The 23625-nt window shown below is 35.3% G+C and overlaps 1 protein-coding gene across 6 annotated transcripts in view; it reads left to right on the top strand.

Annotated features, from left to right (window-relative positions):
* The window catches only part of Tmem131 (Transmembrane protein 131), a 704637-nt gene that overhangs the window by 429232 nt on the left and 251780 nt on the right, over window positions 1-23625 (top strand). For all 6 annotated transcript variants that reach the window (XM_090406393.1, XM_090406392.1, XM_090406391.1 and 3 more), the window contains one exon: window positions 11114-11266. In XM_090406393.1, coding sequence (XP_090262519.1) covers window positions 11114-11266 — 153 coding nt within the window. The remainder of the gene's footprint in view (window positions 1-11113; window positions 11267-23625) is intronic.

Below are 23625 nucleotides of genomic sequence, written 5' to 3'. Positions count from 1 at the left end.
GCTCTTTCACCGGGCATTGTCCACTGTTTTGGCTGCTGCTTGGACTCAGGCATGTAGTGGTGGATCCAAGTTTCATCTACAGTCACGAATCGACACAAAAAACTTGCGAATTGCGATAAAACATCGCCAAACACTTCGTTGAAACGTCTTTTAGCATGTGTTTTTGATTGACAGTCAACAATCGCAGCACTCATCGCGCACACAGCTTTTTCATGTGCATTTTTCGTGCCGGATATTATACATCTATTCAGTTGAGATGCCTACAATCTCACGCACTTTCACTTGCCAGTCTTCCATAATGATATCATGGATTTTGTCAATCATTTCCTTCATAGTGATCTCAGTTGGGCATCCAGAGCACGCTTCATCTTCAATAAACGTATGATCACATTTAAACTCATTTATCCAAAAATAAATAGTCTTCAATGCTGGTGCAGAGTCCCCATGAACTGCACCTAACTTGGCCTTGATCTCTGCAGCCATCCATTTCTTCAAATAAAAGTGTTTTATCATTGCACAAAATTCTTTTTTCTCCATTTTTATGAAAAATGAAAAAAAACGATCATTTTAATTGTTTGCCAAACGAAAACTACACGTCGCTGAAATTTTGCCAGGGGTCATGAAAAAGATGATACGTACCAATACTGGTATGAATGAATGAATGTGTCACCGTCTATTATTTACCAAACTTTTCAAACAACCCTCATAATAGTGCAGATGTGATAGCCTTACAAGAGGATTTGAATACACTGGACAGATGGGCAAATTAATGGGGGTATCAGTTTAATTCATCTAAATGTAGTAAAGTCTTGAAATTTGGTATACATCGATGGGAGATTGCATACTCTGTTGGAGGAAGAGGGGGGGGGGCAAGGGATCTGGGATTGAAGATTGATAGAAACATAAAATTCAGGGAATGTATTGCAAAGGTGGTGAAGGTTACCCAGAGGATTGCTGCAATATTGAGAAGGATACTGACCTGCTGAGATAAGAGTTGTCATTCCACTGTATAAATCCCTGATCAGACTGCACCTGGACCATTGTGCTCATATTTGGTCCCCAGTATTTGAAGGAGATAAATTAACAATGGAAAGAGTGCAGAAGCAGATAACAAAGATGGTATTTGGACTATACAATGTTAGTTATGAAGATAGGCTGAGGGGATGTGGACTGTAGAGTTTGGTAGATAGAGGGAGAGATTTGATTTGAGACTTTTAAACTGTTGAGAGGTAGTTATGGGGTTGACAGTGGGGATTCTTTCATTTGGTGGGACAGGTGTAAGGAGTGAGGACAAGGGGCTATCCCTGGAAGTTACAAAAGGAAGTCGTGAGCAAGAGGGTAAGGAGTGGTTTCTTTGCACAGAGGGTGTTGAACCTTGGGATGCATTTTCTGATAGAGTGGTGAAAGCATGAATGGTGATTGAGTTCAAGAAGTGGTTTGATAGGCTTTGTGTTTTCTGGGGAGAGCCTCCCACGATAACTTTTGTTATTCCTTGGAAGCCTGTGTCATATTCAGTGGCAGCTCGTAGCTTGAAATCGTGGGGGTGCTGCAACTTTTGAAATATACATACACACTGTAAGTACAGTGTATACGTGTTTGGATAAAATATCAAAATTATGGTAAAATTTTTTTAAAATATTGTTTATTTTCGATAAAATTATACAGTTTGGTATAATTCAAAATTACTTAAAAATAAAATATATTCTTTTTGATTTGTTTCATGAAAAAATATTATTTATTATATACAGTTGAGTATAATTCAAAATTAAACATATAATCCATTATCATAACCCCAATAATGTTCTAAAATAAAAACTATAACAAATGCTATGTCTTTAATTGTAATGTCCAAATATTTAAAGAGACGGAGTAAACCCGATAAGCACTATGAACACTCTACTACTGGCGCAAACTGCATTGCCTGTTTGTTTATTTTCACTTTTGTTATCCAAGATGTTATCTTTATTTTAGTCTAAATCACGTGTCATGTTGCACCCTAGGTGCAAAAGTTCCTTACCTCTTCCAGCTTATGTTCTTTGAACATAAGCTGGAAGAAAGAGAGAGAGAGAAGAGAATGAAAAAGCAAATAAGGAATGCAGACACATGTAGCAATAATGAAGTGGTTGTGACATGGTATAAGGCATTGGTTAGATCACATGGGGAATCCTGTGCTCAGATTTGTTACAATATAACAAATCTGAGCACAGTATTCCCTGTTTTAGAGCACAGTTTTAAGTAATTTTGAATTATACCAAACTGTATAATTTTATCGAAAATAAACAATATTTTCAATATTTGTTACAATGTAACAAATCTGAGCACAGGCACGAAGTTGAAGTTGAAATCTCTAATGTTAAAAGATTTAAGAGATTTCCATGTCACTTAATACCAGTTCTTTATTTTTTCTTCAGTGATCTATGCAAAATGCATGACTGACAAACTGATTCCCTTAAATGTCAGAAGTAAAAGTTCTCTTCTATATAAGGTGTGGTTGAAAAGTTCCAATCAATTACATGGTTCGTTATAAGTATGGTTGGCCAAATCAGATGTCTGATTTACTGGGTATTTGTAGAAAGGTGTGCTATCTTTAGGGAGGCTTCAGGAGACGACAAACAGTTTGAATGAGTTGAATTGGAAAAAGTTACTCGAATAATATGTTCTTTGAAAAGAGATGCTGTTTTAATTGAAAGACTTCCAATATATGGTATTGTGATTGACTCTTTGTATTGGCTATTCTGGTAAGTAGGAGCAGTAGGATTCAAAAATAAAATCCTATCAACTGTTTTCTTGGAATTGTCATTGAGAACAAAAAAATTAGGCTGCAGTTCTGTCTTGAGTCAGTACTCATTTTGTATAATAGAAAAAACTGCTCTATTCTTTATGATGAGATTATGCCTAATTTTTGAAGATGATAATGAAGGGATGAGGTATGATGACTGCAGGCAAGTTTGAATAAAATACACTTCAAGAGTAACACTGCTTTCAGCTTTTTACTGATGAGAACATCAATATGTCGCCAACTTATTTGAAGATTGTTTTCAGTCCAGTTTTTTTCAGTTTTGTAATACATTTTACAAGCAAACATTTGGACCCGTTGTGAGCAGCACCCTCTCTCCTTCAGCTGACCTGTTCATGGAGAATTTTGAGAAGACTTTCCTAATGGAAATAAGTCTAAAAAAAAGCAGTATGGTGGAGATGTGTGGATGACATCTTTATTATTTGGAAATGTGGCCTCCCAAACCTGCTATCAAATTTACATTAGAGCTTGAAAATGATGAACTTTTCCATCATTTTCACTAAAAAGCAGTATTACTCTTGAAGTTGTATCGTAAACTTACACATACGGGATGTTATCTTCATGCCTTATCCTTTCACCATCTTTCTCAAAAATTAGGCATAATCCACACTATTATGTATTATACAAAATGATAACCAACTCAAGACGAAACTTCAAACTCTTTTTTGCCAATAGCTATTCCAAGAAAACAATCGGATTTTATTTTTGATTGAATCCTACTGCTCCATATAACAAGAATACAAAGATTCCATCACGATACCATATATTGCAGGTCTGTCAATTATAAAATAGCATCTCTTTTCAAAGATCCTAACATCAGATTAACTTTTCAACCATTTCAAACTGCTCATAGCCTCCTGAGTTTTCCTAAAGATAGCACACCTTTCTACAAATACCCAGGAGTATATAGAATTCCATGTTCATGTGGTGTAGCCTATATACGACAGACAAGCCCTGGATTTTTGAGGTAAGAAAGAAAGGACTGGGGTGCTTAAGGGTCAAAACTATATAACTGAGACGAGACCTCCATATAGCCTTCAAAGGAATGTGGAGAACCGACCAGAGCTTCTGACCTAATGTCCAATTCTCACTGTCTCATGGTATACCCGATTAGGTATCTACCTGGATACTGAACGGATGAGGATGAGCTGGCAATTTGGGATTAACCGACCAAATTGTATTCTTATTGGCTTAAACCAAAATTTCAAATGATGGTACAACATGACAGAATTTCATGCCAGCTGGGGCGTTGCCCGGTTAAACAAGGCCCCCGTTGTTTTTGCCAGGGAACCAGGGCAAACAGCGAAAAGTCTGCTACATAAAACTTATCCCAACTCAACATCACCAGAGTTCAAGATCGGTACTATCAACATAAGAAGCTTGAATGGCAAAGAAATGGTGGTAACTGAGGAATTGGATAAGTACCAGATCGACATAATAGGGGTGACTGAAACAAAAAAAAGACAAAATTGGTGAAGTCTTTATGAGCAATAAATACAAAATGTTATATTCAGGCAATGACAATCAAGGAAAAGAAGAAGTAGCCATAGTATTCAACACTAAATACGAGGCTGATCTTCTTGAATGGCAGGCAGTCTCAAGTAGAGTGATGTGGGCAAATATGAGAATGGGGAACTGGACAATAAGACTTAGTTCTGCCTGGTCCCAAAGAAGGTTCTACTAAAGTAGAAGTGGAGGAATTTTTTGAGGTTTTAGAGAAACAAACTGACGCAATGAAAAAGGAAAAGTTGATCCTTGTTGGGGAACTAAATAGCAGAGTAGGAAATGATTGTCAGACATACAAAAATATTTTGTGAAAATTTGGAGAAAAGAGCAAAGCTAATAATAATGGCAAATACTTAGAACTTTTATTGTTAAAAGACAATATGATTTAATGATTAAAAATACAGAGCCAACAAGTTTCACTAGCCACACCCTTGAAAATGCAAGTTTCACTAGCATTTTCAAGGCTGTACTGGTGTGAAAACAAATGCATCAAGTTACATGAAAACATACACTTTAGTAACTGCTAGGCCGTTACATTTGATATTTCGTGTTTAATGGCATGCATGCGTTCGAATGCTTCAGTCAGAATCCGGTACGTGACCATGTGTTGTTTTTAGTAGTTTTTCGTATATTGTAGTTCTGTTAAGCTGAGAGAATTAATGAGATTTTTCCATATGTCTTTAAGAATAGCACCTTGATTTCTATTGAAATTATTGCCCGTACGTAGTACCATGCTGCTTCTTTGAAAGTTCTGTGTCTGTAGTCATTCTCGATGTAAGGCATAGAACTGTTTTTCTAATCTATAACGTGATTTGATGTTGAGAAATTATGAGCTAAACCAGATGTGATGATTCTGTTGTGATTGACAGCCCCCACATGTTCCTTCTGTCTTATTTCAAAACTTCTAGAGGTCTGTCCAATGTAAGAAAGGCCACACGTGCATGGAATTTCATATACTCCAGGAAAATTGAAGAAAGGTACCTCATCTTTGGGTGATCTTAAGACTTATCTGATCGTGGTAGTTGGTTTAAAAACAAACTCTGATGTTATGAGCTTTTAACATTCATGCCAATTTTGTGGATACTGAATTAATATATGGAATGACAACTTGTTGGATTTCTGCTCAGGACATGAACTGGTTGTTACTAACGTGATGTTCTACTATAAAAATGTGCGCAAATTCACATGGAGAGAAGAGGCAAGGAAGAAGAAAAGTCTCATCCACTATGTTACTGTTGATAGTGATGTTTTCCTACTGGTGCAGGACAGCAGAGTGTACAGAGGATTTTGATATAGGAAGTGATCACCATTTCGTCTTGAGTATGATAAAATTGAATTTCATATTGAAAAGAAGAACATGTAAGAAAGTTTTAAAGAGAATAAAAGTTGAGCAGCTCTCAGATGTGAAATTAAGACTAAAATACACAAATATTATTCAAGAAAAAAGAAAGAGTTTGAGAGCAGGAAACAAACCTTGGAGATTCAGTGGCAATGCCTGAAGAAAACACTGATTGATTCAGTCAGAGAGGCATGTGGTGAGGTTGTGTGCGAGGATAGAAAAATCAGAACTCCATGGTGGATACAGTAATAAAGAGGCAGTGAAGGAAAAGAAGAAAGCATATCAGAAGTTCCTGGGAAATTAGTCATGTCTCTTAGAAAATACAGAGACAAATGTAAGAAAGCTAAACACTGTGGAAAACTAGCTAAACAAAAGTCATGGGAGGGCTTTGGCAAGAACTTAGAAAATAAATATCAAGAAGGAGACAAGATATTCTGGAGGTTGTTGAAGAAGCTCAGAAATGGAGGAATGGGTGCTATAAAAGGAATTAGAGATGCTAAAGGTGACATGAAAACGGGAGAAAAAGATCTCCTTGAAGTATGGAGTAATTACTTCGAAAAACTGCTAAATGAAACAAGCTGCGATGACAGCACAGTGGTAAAAAATACTGACCAGGCATTCAGTCAGGAATACATATCCATACTTGAAGTAGAAAAAGCCATCAAAAGCCTGAAATGTGGAAAGGCAGCAGGAGTAGATGATATTTGACCAGAAATGCTCAAGTATGGAGGTATAAAAATCTTAGTGGCTGCACTGCATAGTTCAGAAGAGCTGGACATATGGACGAATTCCAGATGATTGGAGTAGAGCATAAATAAAAAGGGAAATAATTCCCATATATAAAAAGGGAAATAATTCCCATATATAAAAAGGGAAATAAAACTGAACGTGAGAATTACAGAGGCAATTCATTACTGAGTGTTCCTGGTAAGATATATGCAAGTATACTTGAGAAACAGTTGAGAAGCTTGGTGAAGAACAAGCTGGATTCGGGCAAAATAGAGGCTGTCAGGATCAGATTTTCACTTTACGACAGATAGTTGAGAAATCATGGGAATATAACAAAGATCTGTATTTAAGTTTTGTAGATCTGGAAAAGGCATATGACAAGGTGCCGAGAGAGAAGCTATTCAAAACGCTACAGTTATATGGTGTCAATGGGGCATTATATCAAGCAATACTTAGTTTTTATTTGAGTTGTAAGTCAGCAGTTAGAATTCAAGGAAGTATAGGAAGATGGTTTAATGTTAAATGTGGTGTCAGACAAGGATGTACATTATCCCCTCTCTTATTAGTTATCCATATGGATCACGTTATGAAGGAAAAGTTGTATTAAACCTGATATCTAAATTGGCAATGTCAATCTCAGCTCTTTGCTTTATGCGGATGATGTTATGCTTCTAAATAAATCCACTACAAGTCTGCAAGATTCCCTTACTAAATTGAATAACTGTTGTAATAGATATGGTATGAAGGTCAGCATTAAAAAGACAATGAAAATAGACAGAAACATTGAAAATATCAACTGCATTGTGAATGGAGAACTTGTAGAACAAGTAAAACATTTCAGCTACTTCGACACGATTTTTAGCAAAGATGGTAAATTAAAATGGAAATAGACAACAGAATTAACAAAACTGGTATGGTAAGAAGTCAACTGAATAAATGTATATGGAATAAGAGAGAAATTAGCCAAAACACTAAATTATCTGTGTACAAGACGGTGTTTAAACCAATTTTAACTTATGGATCTGAAAGCTATGTTAGAAGTAAAACACTTGACCAAAGACTAGAGACTGCAGATATGAGAGTCCTGTGAAGGATTAGGGGCATGAATGAAAGTATCATATTAAAAACAAGGATATTAGGAAAGAACTTGATATTTTCAGCATCCAGGAATGCATTAGCAGAGCTAATTTCAGTTGGTATGGTCACTTAAGCAGAATGGGAGAGAAAAGATTAGTAAAACAAGTGTTCTCTGCCAGGAAAATCACCCAGAGGAAGACCAATATATAGGTGGATTGATATAGTAAAAAGTGCCTTAGAAGACAGAAATATAAGACCTAATAATACTGGAGTCTTGACATTTAACAGACTGATTTGGATGAAAATTGTAGATAGGAAGTTAGTAATGATGTAAATTTTTCATGTAGTACTATCATATCCTGTACACCCCTTGAGGGTATATATCAGAAAATTGATGATGAAAGAAAGCACATATTGTCAGCAGTTAGAATTGAAGGAAGTACAGGAAGATGGTTTAATGTCAAATCTGGTGTCAGACAAGGATGTACATTATCCCCTCTCTCTCTTATTTATTATCTATATGGATCACATTATGAACAAAAAACCAAGGACTGTTATTATGACATATGGAAATCTCTTATTAAATCTTTTGACATTAGAAATTTCAAATTCGTCAACAATCACCCTTTATTGCTAATTGCAGACATCTAATACATGCCATGCATTTTTACATTTATTGTTTATATGAATTTACCTATTTATATTCTAATGACTTTTCAGTGTTTAATCAACTTAGCGATCCATGTATAGTTTTTCGATTTATTAATCTTAAAGAAATCAGCAAGTCTATTTTAGGTGGTGGAACTAGTGGGGTGTATTTTACTTAATGACTAATGAATTCCTGTTGTTTTATGAATGTTTTGGTTATAAAACTTTGTCTATTTAAATACTACTCATTTGTTTTCTAAAAGTCTATGTAAATCTTCTTGCAGACAGTTGACATTGACATTACTCCTTATAACTCTCACAAACTTTGCATCAGCAAATAGTGGAATATACCTTCATTCTGCAAGACATATCATTAGCAAATAAATTAAACAGTATTGGAAGTCTAAGAACTGCATTTTTCCTTCTCATTCTTGTAGCATAGTGGTAGTGTTCCCTTGATTCACCAGTCTTTTGTCATATTGCACTTACACTTTCTTTACTGTGTGATTTACATTTCTAGCCTGCAATTTATATTCCTAGTGCTATCAATTTTCTTATATCTGATTAACATTTTTTTTTTCTCCCACTGCTTACCTAATGTCGATGTGCATGCATTACACTGCTACACTGTTTATCCATACTTACTTTTTGTATACATCTGTACATTGCTTGTGCTGCCAGAGGTGTCATGAGCTGTGTGAAGTTTCCCAAAGTCATCTGTCTCATAGCTCATATTCCTTATAGCCCTATGTTCCTGACGATGCAAGTCTGACAATTTACGAAACTTCTTTAGATTTTACTGTTATTTTAATGAACCTACAAGGGTGGTCTGAAAGGTTTTCAGCCTAACAATGAAAAAACAAATTTATAATTTCAAAATAATTTTTATTTTTCAACATAATCTCCCTTAAGACTAATACATTCATTTGAGATGCTCCGGCACCATTATCCTGTCCCTATAGTGGTTCTCAGTATGATCTGCAAAATACCCCTCTACAGCTGCAATCACCTCTTCATTCGAAGAAAAATTCTGACCATTGAAGAAGAGTTTTAGTTTTGGGAAGAGATAGAAGTCAGAGGGAGCCAAATCTGGGGAATAGGGTGGATGTTCAAACAATTCATAGTGCTGATCCTTAATTTTCCCATTGCCAAAACACCTTTGTGGGCAGGTGCATTGTCCTGATGAAAGATGATTTTTTTTCTTCTGCAAACCGGGTCTTTTCTCACGAATTTTTTCATCTAGTCTGGTTAAAAGATCAGAATAATATTCCCTGGTTATTGTTTTACCCTTTTCAAGGTAATTAATAAACAAAATACCTTTAGCATCCCAAAACACCAATGCCATGACCTTTCCTGCTGATGGAACTGACTTTTCTTCTTTGGTTCTGAACAACCAACTTCTGTTCACTGTTTTGATTCTGTTGTGTAATGGTGAATCCAATTCTCATCCATAGTAATAAATCGGTGCACAAAATCAGTTTTATTATAGTTAAAACACCCTAAGCGCTGGTCAGAGATTTACATACGAGTGCATTTTTGATCTGCTGTGAGCAAGCGCTGTACCCATCTTGTATTTTGCAATTCTTCATGCAAAATATATCCCACACGTTCTTTTGAAATGCCTATAGTCTCAGCAATTTCACGCACTTTGACTTGCTGGTCATCCAATACCATATCGTGCACTTGATCAATGATTTCTTATTCTTTTTGTTGTTATACATTTGGATGTCCTTCACGTGGATCATTTTCAAGGCTGGTACGGCCAAACTCAGCAGCCCATTTTGTAATTGTCGAAAACGAAGGAGATGAGTGCCCATAAACTTTTATGCACTTCGAATGAATTTCTTTTGCCGTTAAACCTTCTTTTACAAAGAATTTTATAACCCCACAATACTCAATTTTATCCATTTCAACAGATACTGACAACACTTTTGTTTCAGACAGCTGTATGAAACAAACTACTTAGAATGGCTTGCAATTTCACATAAATGCTTATGACAGATGTACCAACTTAGGAAAAAAAAAAAATCTTGCCGATAGTGTTGCCATCTATTATTGAGGCCAAGACCCTTTCAGACCACACTCGTAGTTCTCTTACCAAACATGTGGTCTCTATACTGGAAGTCCAATGAACAGGAGTTTGTTCTTTTCTTAGTAGAGTAGCATCAGATGAATAGGTACACTTTACTTCCCTTATGTGACAGTGCGAAGAAATTTACAATGGATACTGATGTTAAGTTTCCCTTTGAAGGAATTTCTTTGATATTAGAAGTTTAGCTTATTTCAGTGTAACCATATTGCATTGTTAGCTATTTCAGTGTAAAACACATTGCAGATATCATGATACTTTCAGCATTGTTTCCATAAAAAACCCTATTGATTGCAAACTTATTGAAGTGAAGCAGGTTAGGCAAGAATTTCAGTTTTGGTTACCAGATGTGCAAGTTGTCATGTTATTAGAGTGATAGCTCATCATGAGAAAGCGTGTTTTGAATCCAGATTTCTGACTTGTTCTGAGATAGTTTTAAGGGAGTTTAATGTGGAAACACTGTATATGGTGAAGCATATAGAGAAAGGTCAATTACCTAAAAACTCTGAATGGCCTTCAGTTACCAATCACAATGTGGAACTGAAGAACTGAATTTGTTGAACCATGCTCACATTGATTATAACGATAACAGTGTACTAATGATTCTGTACTGATGATATTGATGTCTTTCCAAAGTTGTAATAGCCTTCATGTGTATAAATCATGTGTATAATGTTCATCATGGAAAAACTGTGAATGACCATTAAACAATCAGATCAACAAAAACTTAAGATTCAGAATTCCATAATGAAGTATGGGTAAGTGGAACTGTAAAGTAAGTTTTCTTGAGAATTAGTTTAAATAGGGCTTGAAGTTCATATTGATTCTAAATAGTATAAAAAATTGCTTTTATTCTAGCTGTTCTAGCAACATATTTATTCATTATCAGATATGCATTTTAAGCAAATATATATTATTTTTATTTTAGGGTAAAATTTCTTCACAAAACTTACAAGTATATAGTACCTTCTCACACTCTATGACAGTTACATCAATTTTACCTGTTCCAGAGGATGCAAGATTTCAGATTGATTTTACAAAAAGTGCTGCTCCAGTACTCTATCCAAACACAAGAAATTTTGTAAGTGAAATTATATTAAGATACTTATAAGCAAACTAGTTTACTTACAAAAAATTTCTTTTTACTTGAGACTTTTGTATGCTGCTTGAACACACATTTTTAGCACAGATGCTACTTGCTTCTGCCTTTTCTTGACTAATAGATGCAATCCAGAACACTAGCACTTGAAAGAGAATATGAGTTAAAACTTTCAGGCAAACAAAGAAATGTAGTAAAACTTACCTTTAAAATTTCATGCTTTCCTTGATTTTACATATTGTTTTCTGTTAAAATTTTAACTTGTATTTTTTTTTTTATCCTCCATTAATCATAGTCAAAAATTGACCCAATTTTTCACATATAGATGCATTCTAATTTTATAAATTAATATTAATAGTCTTCTTAATATACCAGTAGTCTTTTTGTGTTCTAATGTGAGAACACATCTGTGCTACATACTGTTAAAAACAGATTTCAGTTTCTTTAAAATGCATTCTTGTTTCACACTATCCATTCCACAGATCCACATGACTTGAACCTATAGTCATCATTTTGGCAAGCAAAACTTACAGAAAGAGTTGGCAATTGCAAACTTTTTACATGCAAATGTTTTATATTTTCATTATCATCAATTTCCTGATAGGGAATGTTCAGGCTATTATGACAGCACTACATGATTAAATTTACATTATTATTAATCTTTTATCCACAATTTTCCTCCAACTTAGTCTATTACTTGTCAGAACTCCAATATTATCATATCTAACATTTCGTGCTTCTAAGGTATTTTTGACTGAATCAATCCACCCTGACTTTGATCCTCTTCTGGATCTCTTTCCTGCCATCTTAGCATCAAACACCTGTTTTTCTGACCTTCCCACTTTTCCTCATCAATTCTATTGAAGTCGCCATACCATCTTAGGTTAGCTCTGCACACACATTCTTGAATGCTAACAATGCCAAGTTCCTTTTTAATATCTTCATTTTTAATATGACTTTGCCATCTGTTCATTCTCCTAATTTTTCTCAGAACCCTCATATCTCTGTAGTCTTTGATGAGATGCTTTATTTCTAACCCAATTATCAGATCCATAACTTAAAACTGGTTTGAACACGTCTTGCGTACTACTAATTTGGTGTTTTGGCTAATTTCTCTCTTATTTCATATAAATTTATTCATCTGGTTATCCACTATACCAGCTTTGCTTATTCTGTTGTCTGTTTCTAGATTTAACTTGCCATATATTGCATGGTATTCTTACTAAAAGTGCATCTTCACTGCACCTAAAGAGCTGAAATGTTTTACCTGTTCTATAGACTCTCCATTCAGAATGTAGTTCATGGGTTCAATATTTTACCTGTTTTCATTGTTTTCGTCTTTTTATTGTTGATTTTCATGCCAAGATTGATACAGCTGTTATTCAATATAGTTAGAGAATCCTGGAGACTTGATAGCTATGTTTAGGAGTACAACATCATCTGCAAAAGAAAAGAGCTAAGTTTGACATCTCCAATTCTAATCATCATCATCATCATCCATTGTCGATCTACTTCTGGATGAAAGCCTTTCCAAGATTACTCCTAAACTGTCTGTCCATGGCTCTTCTTTCCCATGTCACTTCTGCAAATCTGATATCATCAATCTGCTGTGATTTAAGTCGGCGTCGTGGTTGTTTTTTCTCTCGTGGAATCCAATCCCGTAATTCTTTTGTCCATCATTGATCTTGTCTTCAAGCAATATGCCCAGCCCATTGCTACTTCAGATATTTCACTCTTCCTATGAGGTCAGAGACTTTGGTTTGGTTCCAATTCTAATATTAGACCTTAATGCCACTTTCTTTCATAATGTGATCCATAATAGATTTTGAACAACAATGGAGATAATGTTCATCTTTGTCTTTTATACCTGATTTTACATCAAATTATCTTCCTATATTTCCTTCATTTCTAACTGCTGACTTACAACTTAAATATAGATTATGTATTGCTCTGTATAATGTTCCATTTGAAATTGAAATTTTATTAACACACTGAATAAGTAGTACAAATGAAAATATAAAATAGATGCAACAAGTATTTTGAACAATACAAATGATAATAGTAGATTAGTAAAAAAAAAATGTTTATTACATATACTGTGTGCGTGTGTGCACGCATGTCTCCTACAATTATTTTCCAAGTGGAAATACAGAGATTGGTAGTAAAAAAGACTTAAGAATAAAGGACGAAAATGGAAATAGATTAGAAAGAACTGTACAATGCATGTAACCAATGGCCATAGCCATACTGATTACTATAAAAATACAAATGTAGGCAATGCAGTTCACAAACATTAAATGACTGTATCTATGAGGGCACATGAATTGATAGAGAAAATAATTGAGACATAGTATATAACAAGTATTTTTTTTATATGCATTTAAAATAAGTCAACATCATTTAGTCCCATGAGGTAGTCTCTCAATCTTTTTCTAAAAGTGCAACCTGATGTTAATGTTACAGACTTTATTTCATTAGGCAATTTATTGTAGCTGCTTGTTGCTGAGTGCTCATGTGATTTGTGAAAAATTTCTTTGTTTGCCTTGGGTACTACATTATATATACAAAACAAATTGCAATGTTATTTCTTACATTTAGTATACAATTATATAAATAAAGTTTGTAATGGCAAAATGTTAATGGCAAACAGGTCACTAGTTGAATATGCAAAGATATTAGTAATGGCAGTAGCTCTGATTATTCTATTTTGTATTCGAATTTTTGAATTTACCACATATAATTGTAGTTTTGAAAGCTTTTCTTTGGGAACCTTGTCATTTCTATGAAATTATGAAACTCAAGTACAGAACCTGTTCATATTCCCATGATTTCTCAACTATTTGTCATAAAGTGAAAATCTGATCTTGACAACCTCTTGATCTGAATCCAGCTTGTTCTTTTCCAAGTTTCTCTTTCTGAACCTTTTTTCAAGTATGTTAGCATAAATCTTACTTGTCACACTTAGTAGAAAAATTCTTCTGTAATTCTCATTCAGCTTTATTTCCTTTTTTTTATAGATGGGAACTATTAGAGCGCTACTCCAATCATCTGGAATTTGACCTTCTGACCAGGCCCTCAGAATTTTACAGTATAAATTATACATTTATACAGTATACACTGCAAAACTTTTATATCCCCATAATTAAGCATTTCTAGTTGAATATCATCTGGTCCAGCTGCCTTTCTGCATTTTAAATTTTTGATGGCTGTTTCTACTTGTAGTCTTGATATGTACTTCTCTTCACATTCCTCTTGAACAAACTGAAAATTTTCTGGTATAGTTCTCTCACTACCTGTTTTGTTTAACAGTCATTCAAAGTAATTACTCCAGACATCTAGAATTATCCTTATTTGCAGTTTTCTTGTTACCTTTACATATTTGATTTCTTTTACAATGCTCATTCCTCCATTTTTAAGCTTTTTTCAATAGCCTCTAGAACATTTTGTCATCTTCCCGATATTTATTATCTATATTCATACCAGTCTTCCCATGAGTATTATTGTTTAGCTACTTTTGCAAATAGGTTAGCCCTCATACATTTTTTTCTGTATTCTTTTAGGACATCTGCTGACTTATTTGCTAGGAACTTTTATATGCTTCTTTAACTTCTTGTGTCCACCATGGAATTCTTATTTTTTTAGTCCTTACAGACAACTTTACATTAGCCTGGTTGGCCGAGTGGTTAGTGTATCCGCTCTCCAGCCAAACGGCTGCAGGTTCGAATCCCACCGTGGGCATGGATGTTTGTGATTATCTGTGGAAATAGTAGTGGTGGTGGTTGGCGGTAGATGGCGTTGGTGTAGTTGCAGTCATTTGGTGGATTGAGTGGTGGAGACAGAGTTGTAGAGCAGGCCCTCCCTTGATGAGTTTTTGGACTCCCTGGAGTTGTCAAATAATAATATTAATACCTCCCTAGCCGAATCAATGAATGTCTTCTTCAGAGTTTTTACCACTGAAATTCCATGGTTTGGCTCTTGTTTTCAAACTTCTTCCACCAATGTGAAACAAATATCAGGTGGAATTTGTCTCCATACCTCCATTAAAGAGCACTGAGTTCAGCGACAGATCGAGGACATGCTGCTTTGAACCTGTCATCATTCCAATTCGTCCCAGAGGTTTTCTTTGGGATTGAGGTCAGGACGCTGCAGAAACTAGAGCAATCGTTTAACATCCATCTCTTCTTACCATTCCATAACAGCTGCAGCTTTGTGCCATGGGGCATTGTCATCTTGATAGTAACACGGGTCCTTTCCATAAAGACTCCACAACGTAGGCAGCACCTGATTATCCAGAATATCAAAGTACTGAGCTGCCTTCATGGATCCATGGACAATGACCAGTGGTCACAGTAAAGTTTGGTGGTGGAGGAGCAATGGTGTGGGGTGCATTCAGCTGGTTTGGATTGGGACCTAGGTGAACCTTAATTCATTGCTGCATAGTACTATTTTCCACTGTCAACTGTCCAGTTGACATGCTCTTTTCACCAGGCCAGACAAGCCGCCTTGTTTGTTGTTGTGATGTTCGGCTTGTATGCTGCTGCTCTTCCATGGAAACCCCGTACATGGAGTTCTTTTCATACAGTGTTAGTGCTCACGATGGTGTTACTGACATTCTGGAGCTCATCACGGATGGTCTATACCAATTGTAGCCAGTTTTTGCATGCCACCCGTTTTAACACCCTCCTGTCCCTGTTAGTCATTTTCAGCAGCTGCCCTGGGTCTTTTCCTGCACATATGATGCTAGAATGTCTCTATTTGTTGATCACATTGCAACTGTTGATTTTGGATGCTCCAGTTGAGTGGCAATGGCACGTATGGACATGCCACCAATGTTAGTCCACAATGGCATCTCTCTCGAAGTCACTGAGTTCACATTGTGTTGCCATACCACTTGTATTTAACTGCTACGATGAAATACTGCTTCCTACTATCTGTACACTAGTTTTTAGGTTATTAACAAACCTGGAATATTCCATAACTTCAAATAACAGGGGTGTCCTGACAACAGCTAGTAGATAGTGTAGATTGAAATTAAGATTTAAGCTATTCATTCTCAAAAATTACATCGGGGTGGGGGGATTTAGCATAAAATCTGGATAGACTTTTTTTACAAAAGAAAATATCCAAATATTCTTCATGAGAGGAAATGAAGTTGCCTTGCAACAGTTTTTTAATAATTCTACCCACAAGTGTTTTACATATGGTACTTGAAGACGAAAGTATTATAAAAGAACTTTGGATAATATGAAATATTCTGTGTGTAAAATGGTACGAAAAACAAAGGAACCATGAAATTACTATACATATACTTGGGTATTAAATTGAATCACTTATTCTTTATTTGGAATGTGTGAGAGATAAGACTATATTGTTTTCTGATGACGGTATTCTAGGTTATGCAATTACTGCTGTTGGCCGTTTTTGTATGCTGCTCACACAAATCTGATTGTTAATGCTAATGTAATTCATCACAGAGATATATATACTGATGGTAATGGGAGATATGAATGCTAAGATAGGGAAAGGAAGAAAGGATGATCTGGGCCCTTGAGACTTGGGGAAAAATGAAAGGGAGACAGATTGGTGGAGTTTTGTAGAAGACATGAACTGATAGTGACTAACACTTGATTTCAACAACACGAGAGAAGACTATACTTGGAGAGAATCTGGACAGAAAAGTGAAGAAGTGAGAAAATCAAATTGATTACATACTAATTAACTCAAGATATAGAAATATAATAAAAATTGCAAAAACTTATCCTGGCGCAGACTGTAATAATGATTATAACCTGCTCACAATTAAAGTAAAAATCAGATTAAGATGAATAAATAAATAAAATGCAACTATAAAAATAAGAATTGGGCTAAAAAGATATCAGAGAGAAATATCAAGCTGAACTAGAAAAATAAGGTCAGCAATATTGATACTGATTGTTCCTTGGAAGTGATCTGGACTTATTTAAGAGAGAAAATTAAGGAATGTGCTAAAGATCTTTTGGGTGAGGCAGAGAGAAGAGGGGAGGAAGCAACAGAAAAAATGGAAGAAAGAAAACAATGGAAGACTAAGAACAACGACGAAGATATACGAGGTGGTATCAAAAAGTTTCGAGACTAGGTTTGTAACACACCAACAGATGCAGCACAAGGCTGCACGCACAGTCACAGGGAGCACCTACCTACATAAGTCAGTAGTCCAAAAGACATCGTCCTGTGTACATCGTGAGCTGTGCAACTGATGCTATTCTGACCACCTGCATTATTACATCTGCGATTTCATCATGGACAGCAAGTTAGAACAAAGAGCAAATGAAATTCGTGTTTGAAAAAAACGTAAAAATTCGAGGATCGTCTTTTTCAACTATCGCGGCATTGTGCATCTAGAATTCGTCCTCAGGGGCCAGACTGTCAATAGCGAGCCAGGTTTTAAGGTGTCTGAGGGAGGACATTCGCCGAAAGCGGCCATATCTGTGGCGCGCAAAAAACTGGATGCTCCATAACCACAATGCACCCTGTCACCAAGCTCTCCTCGCACGAGAGTTTCTCGGCAGAAACAACATGATCTCACTTCCGCACCCACCCTACTCACCAGATTTGGCTCCTGCAGACTTGCCCTCTTCCCAAAGATGAAGATCCAGCTCAAAGGTCACCGTTTTGACACAATTGCAGAGAACCAGCGCGAATCGCAGAATGCTTGACATTCTTCAAAAAGAAGACTTCCAGGACACATTCCAGAAGTGCAAGAACACTGGGCGTGCTGTATTGATATGCAAGGGAACTATTTTGAAGGTGATAGTGTGTAAACGTAGATAAATAAAGTAATTTCTGGTGAACAGAGCTAGTCTCGAAACTTTTTGATACCACCTCGTAAAGAGAACAATATACAAGTAAAAATTCTGGCTAGAAAGGCAAAGGAAGACTGGCTCAATCAGGTCTGCAAGGAAATAGAGGAAAATGATACAACAAAGGATATGGGAAAGGTCTATGAAGGCTTGATTTCAGGGAAGAAAAGAAGGACAAAAAGTGGTGCTTTGAAGGATGAAAGAGGAAAGATCTTGTTGGAAAAAAATGATAAGGTGGAAGAATTATGTAACAGAACTTTTTGGAGATGAAGATAATCTGGAATGTAATCAGATAGAAAATGATGATACCCCAGAAATTAAGGAACGGGAAACCGAAGCAGCCATCAAAAGAATAAAGGATAGGAAAGCTCCGGGAGTGGATGATATTTAAGGAGAGCTGCTGAAGGCATTGGGAAAGGAAGGGATAAAACTTCTATCCATCATTTTTAATAGAAGTGTGGAGGAGGATAGAATACCTAAAGACTCTTAAGATCTATTTTTCTTCCTATTCCCAAGACTACAGGAACGATGGATGGCAATAAGCACAGAACTATCAGCTTGACTAACCACATTGCAAAATTCCTAATCAACATAATATATAGAAGAACTGAACAGATGAGAGAGAATTAAATGAAGCATAATTTTGGTTTCAGGAGAAACAGGGAAACTAGGGAAGCCATTATAACACTATGGATATTGGGGAAAAGAATAATCGAGTGCTATAAAGATCTATGCTTCGTAGATTACAAAAAAAGCTTTTGATAATATTAATCACTCTGTTTTATTTCATATTATGCATAAAATAGGAATAGATGGGAAACTTATTTGACTGCTATTTAGAATATATAAAACTCAAGAAGCCAGATTTAGATTTGAAGGAGAGGATACCGAATGGATCTCCATAAGGAAGGGTGTGAAGCAAGTTGGTGGGATGTCCCTACTCCTTTTTAATGTCTATAGTGAATGGATGATGAGAGAGGCCTTGGAAGACTTGAAGGATGAAATAAAGATAAATGGACATCTGATAAATAATATAAGATATGCAGATGATATCATACTCATGAGCAAAACAGAGGAAGGTTTGCAAAGAATTTTGAATAGATTGTGAACAGGGTTTGAAATGAGAGAGATAAAATGAAAATAAATGTTCAAAAAACAAAAGTGACAAAGATTTCAAGGAAAGGAAATGATGGGATGGAAATCACTTTGAATGGATAAAGAACAGAGAATGTAAAAAGGTTTGAATACTTTGAGAGCTGGATAACAGATGACAATAGATCTAATTATGAAATATTAAGAACAGAATTAAAAAAACAAAAGCAGCATTTTTCCAAATATACCACATATTAAGAAACCAAAATCTGAACAAAAAATTAAACGTAAGGATCCTCAAGACAATGATCTGGAGTGTGTGGACATATGGATGTGAGTCCTGGATGATCAATATGGAGATGACTGACCTATTGAATGTATTTGAAACGTGGTATGAAAAAATGTGGTGCTTGAGAAAAATAGATCGTATCAGGCTAGACTGAGGGAGTGAGTAATGAAAAGGTTTTTAAAAGATTCAAGGTGAAAAGAGACTATATGGCTAGTATCCAAAGAAGAAAAATAGCGTTTTCAGGATATTTGATGAGGGGTTCTTATGGAGAGCTCTGCAGAATATCAATGGATTCCTTCCTTGACCAACTGTCACGTGGCACTACTGCACTTGTTGGTTCTGCAGGCTTTGTGCAGGGGAGGGCCACAATGTTTTCTCTGGTATTATTCCTGAGAATCAGGTTTAGGAGATTTATTCCTTGGTCTTCACCTCACCTAGATCTGTTTTCCTGTACCCTTCTTTTTTTATATATTTTTGCTAATCTTGGGGGGGGGGGAGCTGACTCTTAATTTGGTATATTATTTTTAGAAACTTTATATATATTTTGTAAGAGCTGATTTAACCTCCCAACCGGCCGGTGTGGATGAAATATTCAACACTCCCTAGCTTTTTTCATGGATCAAAACTTCGTCGGCATTCTACCTTTTATCATGCCATTACCTTCCTCCGCCGTTAATCTCGTTACGGCTATTCTATAGCATTAGTGGATTAACTGTTGCTGAGTGACCTTTGTGTCCCCTCCCCTGTCTTTACGTCTATTGTGTTGCTTAGAATTTCATTTACTGTCCTAAGTTATTTGACCTTTCTTGCCTCTAAAATGATTTATTGTGTCTCTTCCCAAAAATTGAAACCAATTTCACATATGCGAAAAAAAATCAATCCTGAAATGCCCACTGATCAGCTTTTGCAATGAATCTATTTTGTGATAGTGAATTTGGTGTATTTTATTCTACAAATCAGTGCACCAGAAGAGATGCACTGATTGTTCTTTCACTTTACGTATAATAATTGAATAATTTTTTTTCGAATTTTCAAATGTTTGCTTTGAAAATATTATGTCAAATATTTATATTTTTAAATAATATTTATTGAAATAAATGTCCTTTTTCTTTCGTTTCTAGCGAAATAGCATTATATGGATCATCACATTTCAGATTTAGAAACAATTTTTTGTTATTCATAAAGACAAAATAAAAAAAATGTTAAAATGCTAAATTGCCTTACTCGGTTTCCGATTGTGTCTTTTTGGTATCAAAAATTTATATCCAATGATATTTTATCAGTGATTCTTCCCCTTCTTCATTTATTTATTTGTATTATGCATATTACGATAATATCTAGTGCATAACCTCGTAGATATGTTGAAAATATAATGTGAAAAATATCATATACGGAATGATTCAACATTTTTGCTCAGTTTGAAGATTTTCAATGTGCTTTCCCCCCCCCCCCCTCCTTATTCTCTCCTGGAACTGAATTGTATAACTACTCTAAATTTCTATACATGTTTGAAAGCTTTTCTAGACAGCATTCAAAATCAAATACTTAATTTTACCATTTTGACAAAAGATATACGGCAATCAGATTGTATCGTGAAGCTTCTAAATCCGTTCTATTTATTTGCAATCTAAAACCATCTGTTCTACTGCCCGCTGAAATTATGTAAAATTTTAGAAATAATATGCTATATTTTCACCATGCAAAATTGTTTATATGCATACCACACAAAAGAAAGTTCAGTAGTATTATTTGTGTTTGTTTTTCTTTTAAAAAAATCTAAATATTACTTCTGCTGCTGGAAGCTATTTCTGAAATAATCTACGTCTTATAAATACTTGGTAATATCCTCTTAGCTGGAGGAAAAGTTGAAGGCTTATTACTCTCAGTGCTATTGAGAAGAAAGGGGAGAACACTAAAGTGCTCCAGGCTGTAGTGCAGAATATGTCAAGAATATCTTGTTTCCTTTTCGATTGTTGATTACCTATATTCTAACAGAAATACTGATATTTCGTTTACATGCTTATACATTATTTATGCCAAAATAATTGCTTAATTTATAATGATCAGTTTCACTTTTATTATCAAAAATTAGAAATTAAATCATACAATTATCTTGAAAAAGAGGATTTGAATTATTTTCAAAGAAAAGGTGCATATGTGTTTCATAATCTTTTTTTTTGGGGGGGGGGGATATAGACCTAAGCAATCTGCGGATATTTCAGATAATTTATTTCATAAATCGTTCGCAAGACAGCTGTTACAAACGTAAATCACTTGGGGAACATACCCATTCATTTTAGTGTAAAATAGTAGCAAAGGTTCAGTTACTTTAGATATCTAATCTAGAAGAAAATGTTATGTCTGCTGAGATTAGAATCTTACGTGAATACTTTTTCTGACATGATTTCTCTATTCGTTATAATGAAACCAATTTCCAGATTTTTTCCCTCCTACAGACTTCATGTTATATGCAGTGATTTCTTCTTTGAACTATAAAAAAAAAAATCAGATAACAGGAGAAAAATATGTAGTATTTTCTTTTCCGCTAGCTGAATTTACAATGTTCTTTCTTTGAGTTTTGAAGAGAAACTGCAAATGACTTTTTTCTTACTATTTTTGCCATTATAACATCTCATATAATTATAAGAGTGACATTTTACCGTTTTTCTCCCACACGAGAAACAGAAATAAGGTGGTAATAATATTGTTGATTCTGCCAAACTTCGTTGTAGCAGAAATTTTTATTACAAAACTTTGTAATATATATATATATATCTCCGAAACAAGAAATTTGGAACCCATATCACATCAATGTTGAGTGTTGGCAAGGTGAAAATGTTCCCGTTATTATTTATATATTTCATTTATTAACTAGGGGGGCTATGCCCAACCCCCCGTGTTCCGGTATGGTAGGCCAGTTCTCCTTTAATTGTGATAACTCGAAAGGTGGTTCAGACCCTGAATTCTGATGACACGAATTTTGAAGACTCGACACTCAGGGTAGCCCCTGAGTTTCAAAACGTTTCGATAAACATGACATAAAAAAGCTTATCATTTTACCTGGAATACTCTTTCCAGTTTCTGTATGTCATAAAAAGAACTTAAAAATTAGCCTTCAAGATGAAAAAGAAACAGTGCATCCGGGTATCCCTCTATCAATATTTGTAGTCCAGAAAAGGACTGTTTTGATGGCCTTGAAAACAAACATTTTTTATTTCATACTGTTCAGAATTTAAAATTCTTGAACAGCGTGGAACACCTTGAAGCAAGGGTAAACACACAAAGCAGTTTTACACTCAGGGCACCAGATTTTTGTTTCCTTTCTGATATTTTTTTTATTACATACATAATATTTGCGTGGAGGTTTTTTTTTATTAGCCGTTGGTGGTACATTTTCGGGATAATGGTTGGAGTTATCAGCGTTCAACCTCAGATGTCTGGCTGGATTTCCTGTTTTTCTGCTTGCTGAAGAAGGTGCATGTGCATGCAGCAATGCTTTCGCAGTTTCTAGTCTGTATTCTAGATATGTTATGGTAGACAAACATTTTTTCTTGTACAGGAGGAAACTGTTCCAAATAACAAAATCCAAACACTTCAAAATTCAAATAACATGTCCAAACACTTTTTTGTAATATTTTTTATGCTGTTTCCTCATTACAGAATAGAATGATAGCTACTGATCGCACCTGTCGACTCAACCCATAGTGTCGTTGTATGCACACACAGCAATGGGTTTTGCTTTCTTCAAACTATGCTTCTCCACGAATTCCGCTGATGGATTGTGCAGGGAAGATAGCAGAAAAACATCTTTTTTGTCTTTCCAACATAGTGCAAAGACTTTCCCTCGCTGATAAGTTCGGATTTCCCCCTTCGATAGCTTTCCTAAAGCCAGATCTGGAGGCATATCTCGCTTTTTTGCATTTACAGTACCATAACTATCTGTAAGATGCTGTAAAAGCAAATCAGCGAGTTCAGTACACATATATAGTAATTATCCATTATAATGCTGTAACCTTTCCCCAGTAAAGGGTCTAGTAACTGCATTACTGCACGCATCGACAAGGGGAGATCCGAATATTTATCGTGCTCGATTACAGTTTGCTTTCCCGTATAAGGTTTGA

This window comes from Typopeltis vanoorti, chromosome 16 (genome assembly GCF_054136105.1).
Source record: "Typopeltis vanoorti isolate ZY-2024b chromosome 16, IOZ_Tvanoo_1.0, whole genome shotgun sequence".
NCBI lineage: Eukaryota > Metazoa > Arthropoda > Arachnida > Uropygi > Thelyphonidae > Typopeltis > Typopeltis vanoorti.
The sequence above is the reverse complement of the archived record's forward strand: the minus strand, read 5'-3'. Positions and strand labels throughout refer to the sequence as shown.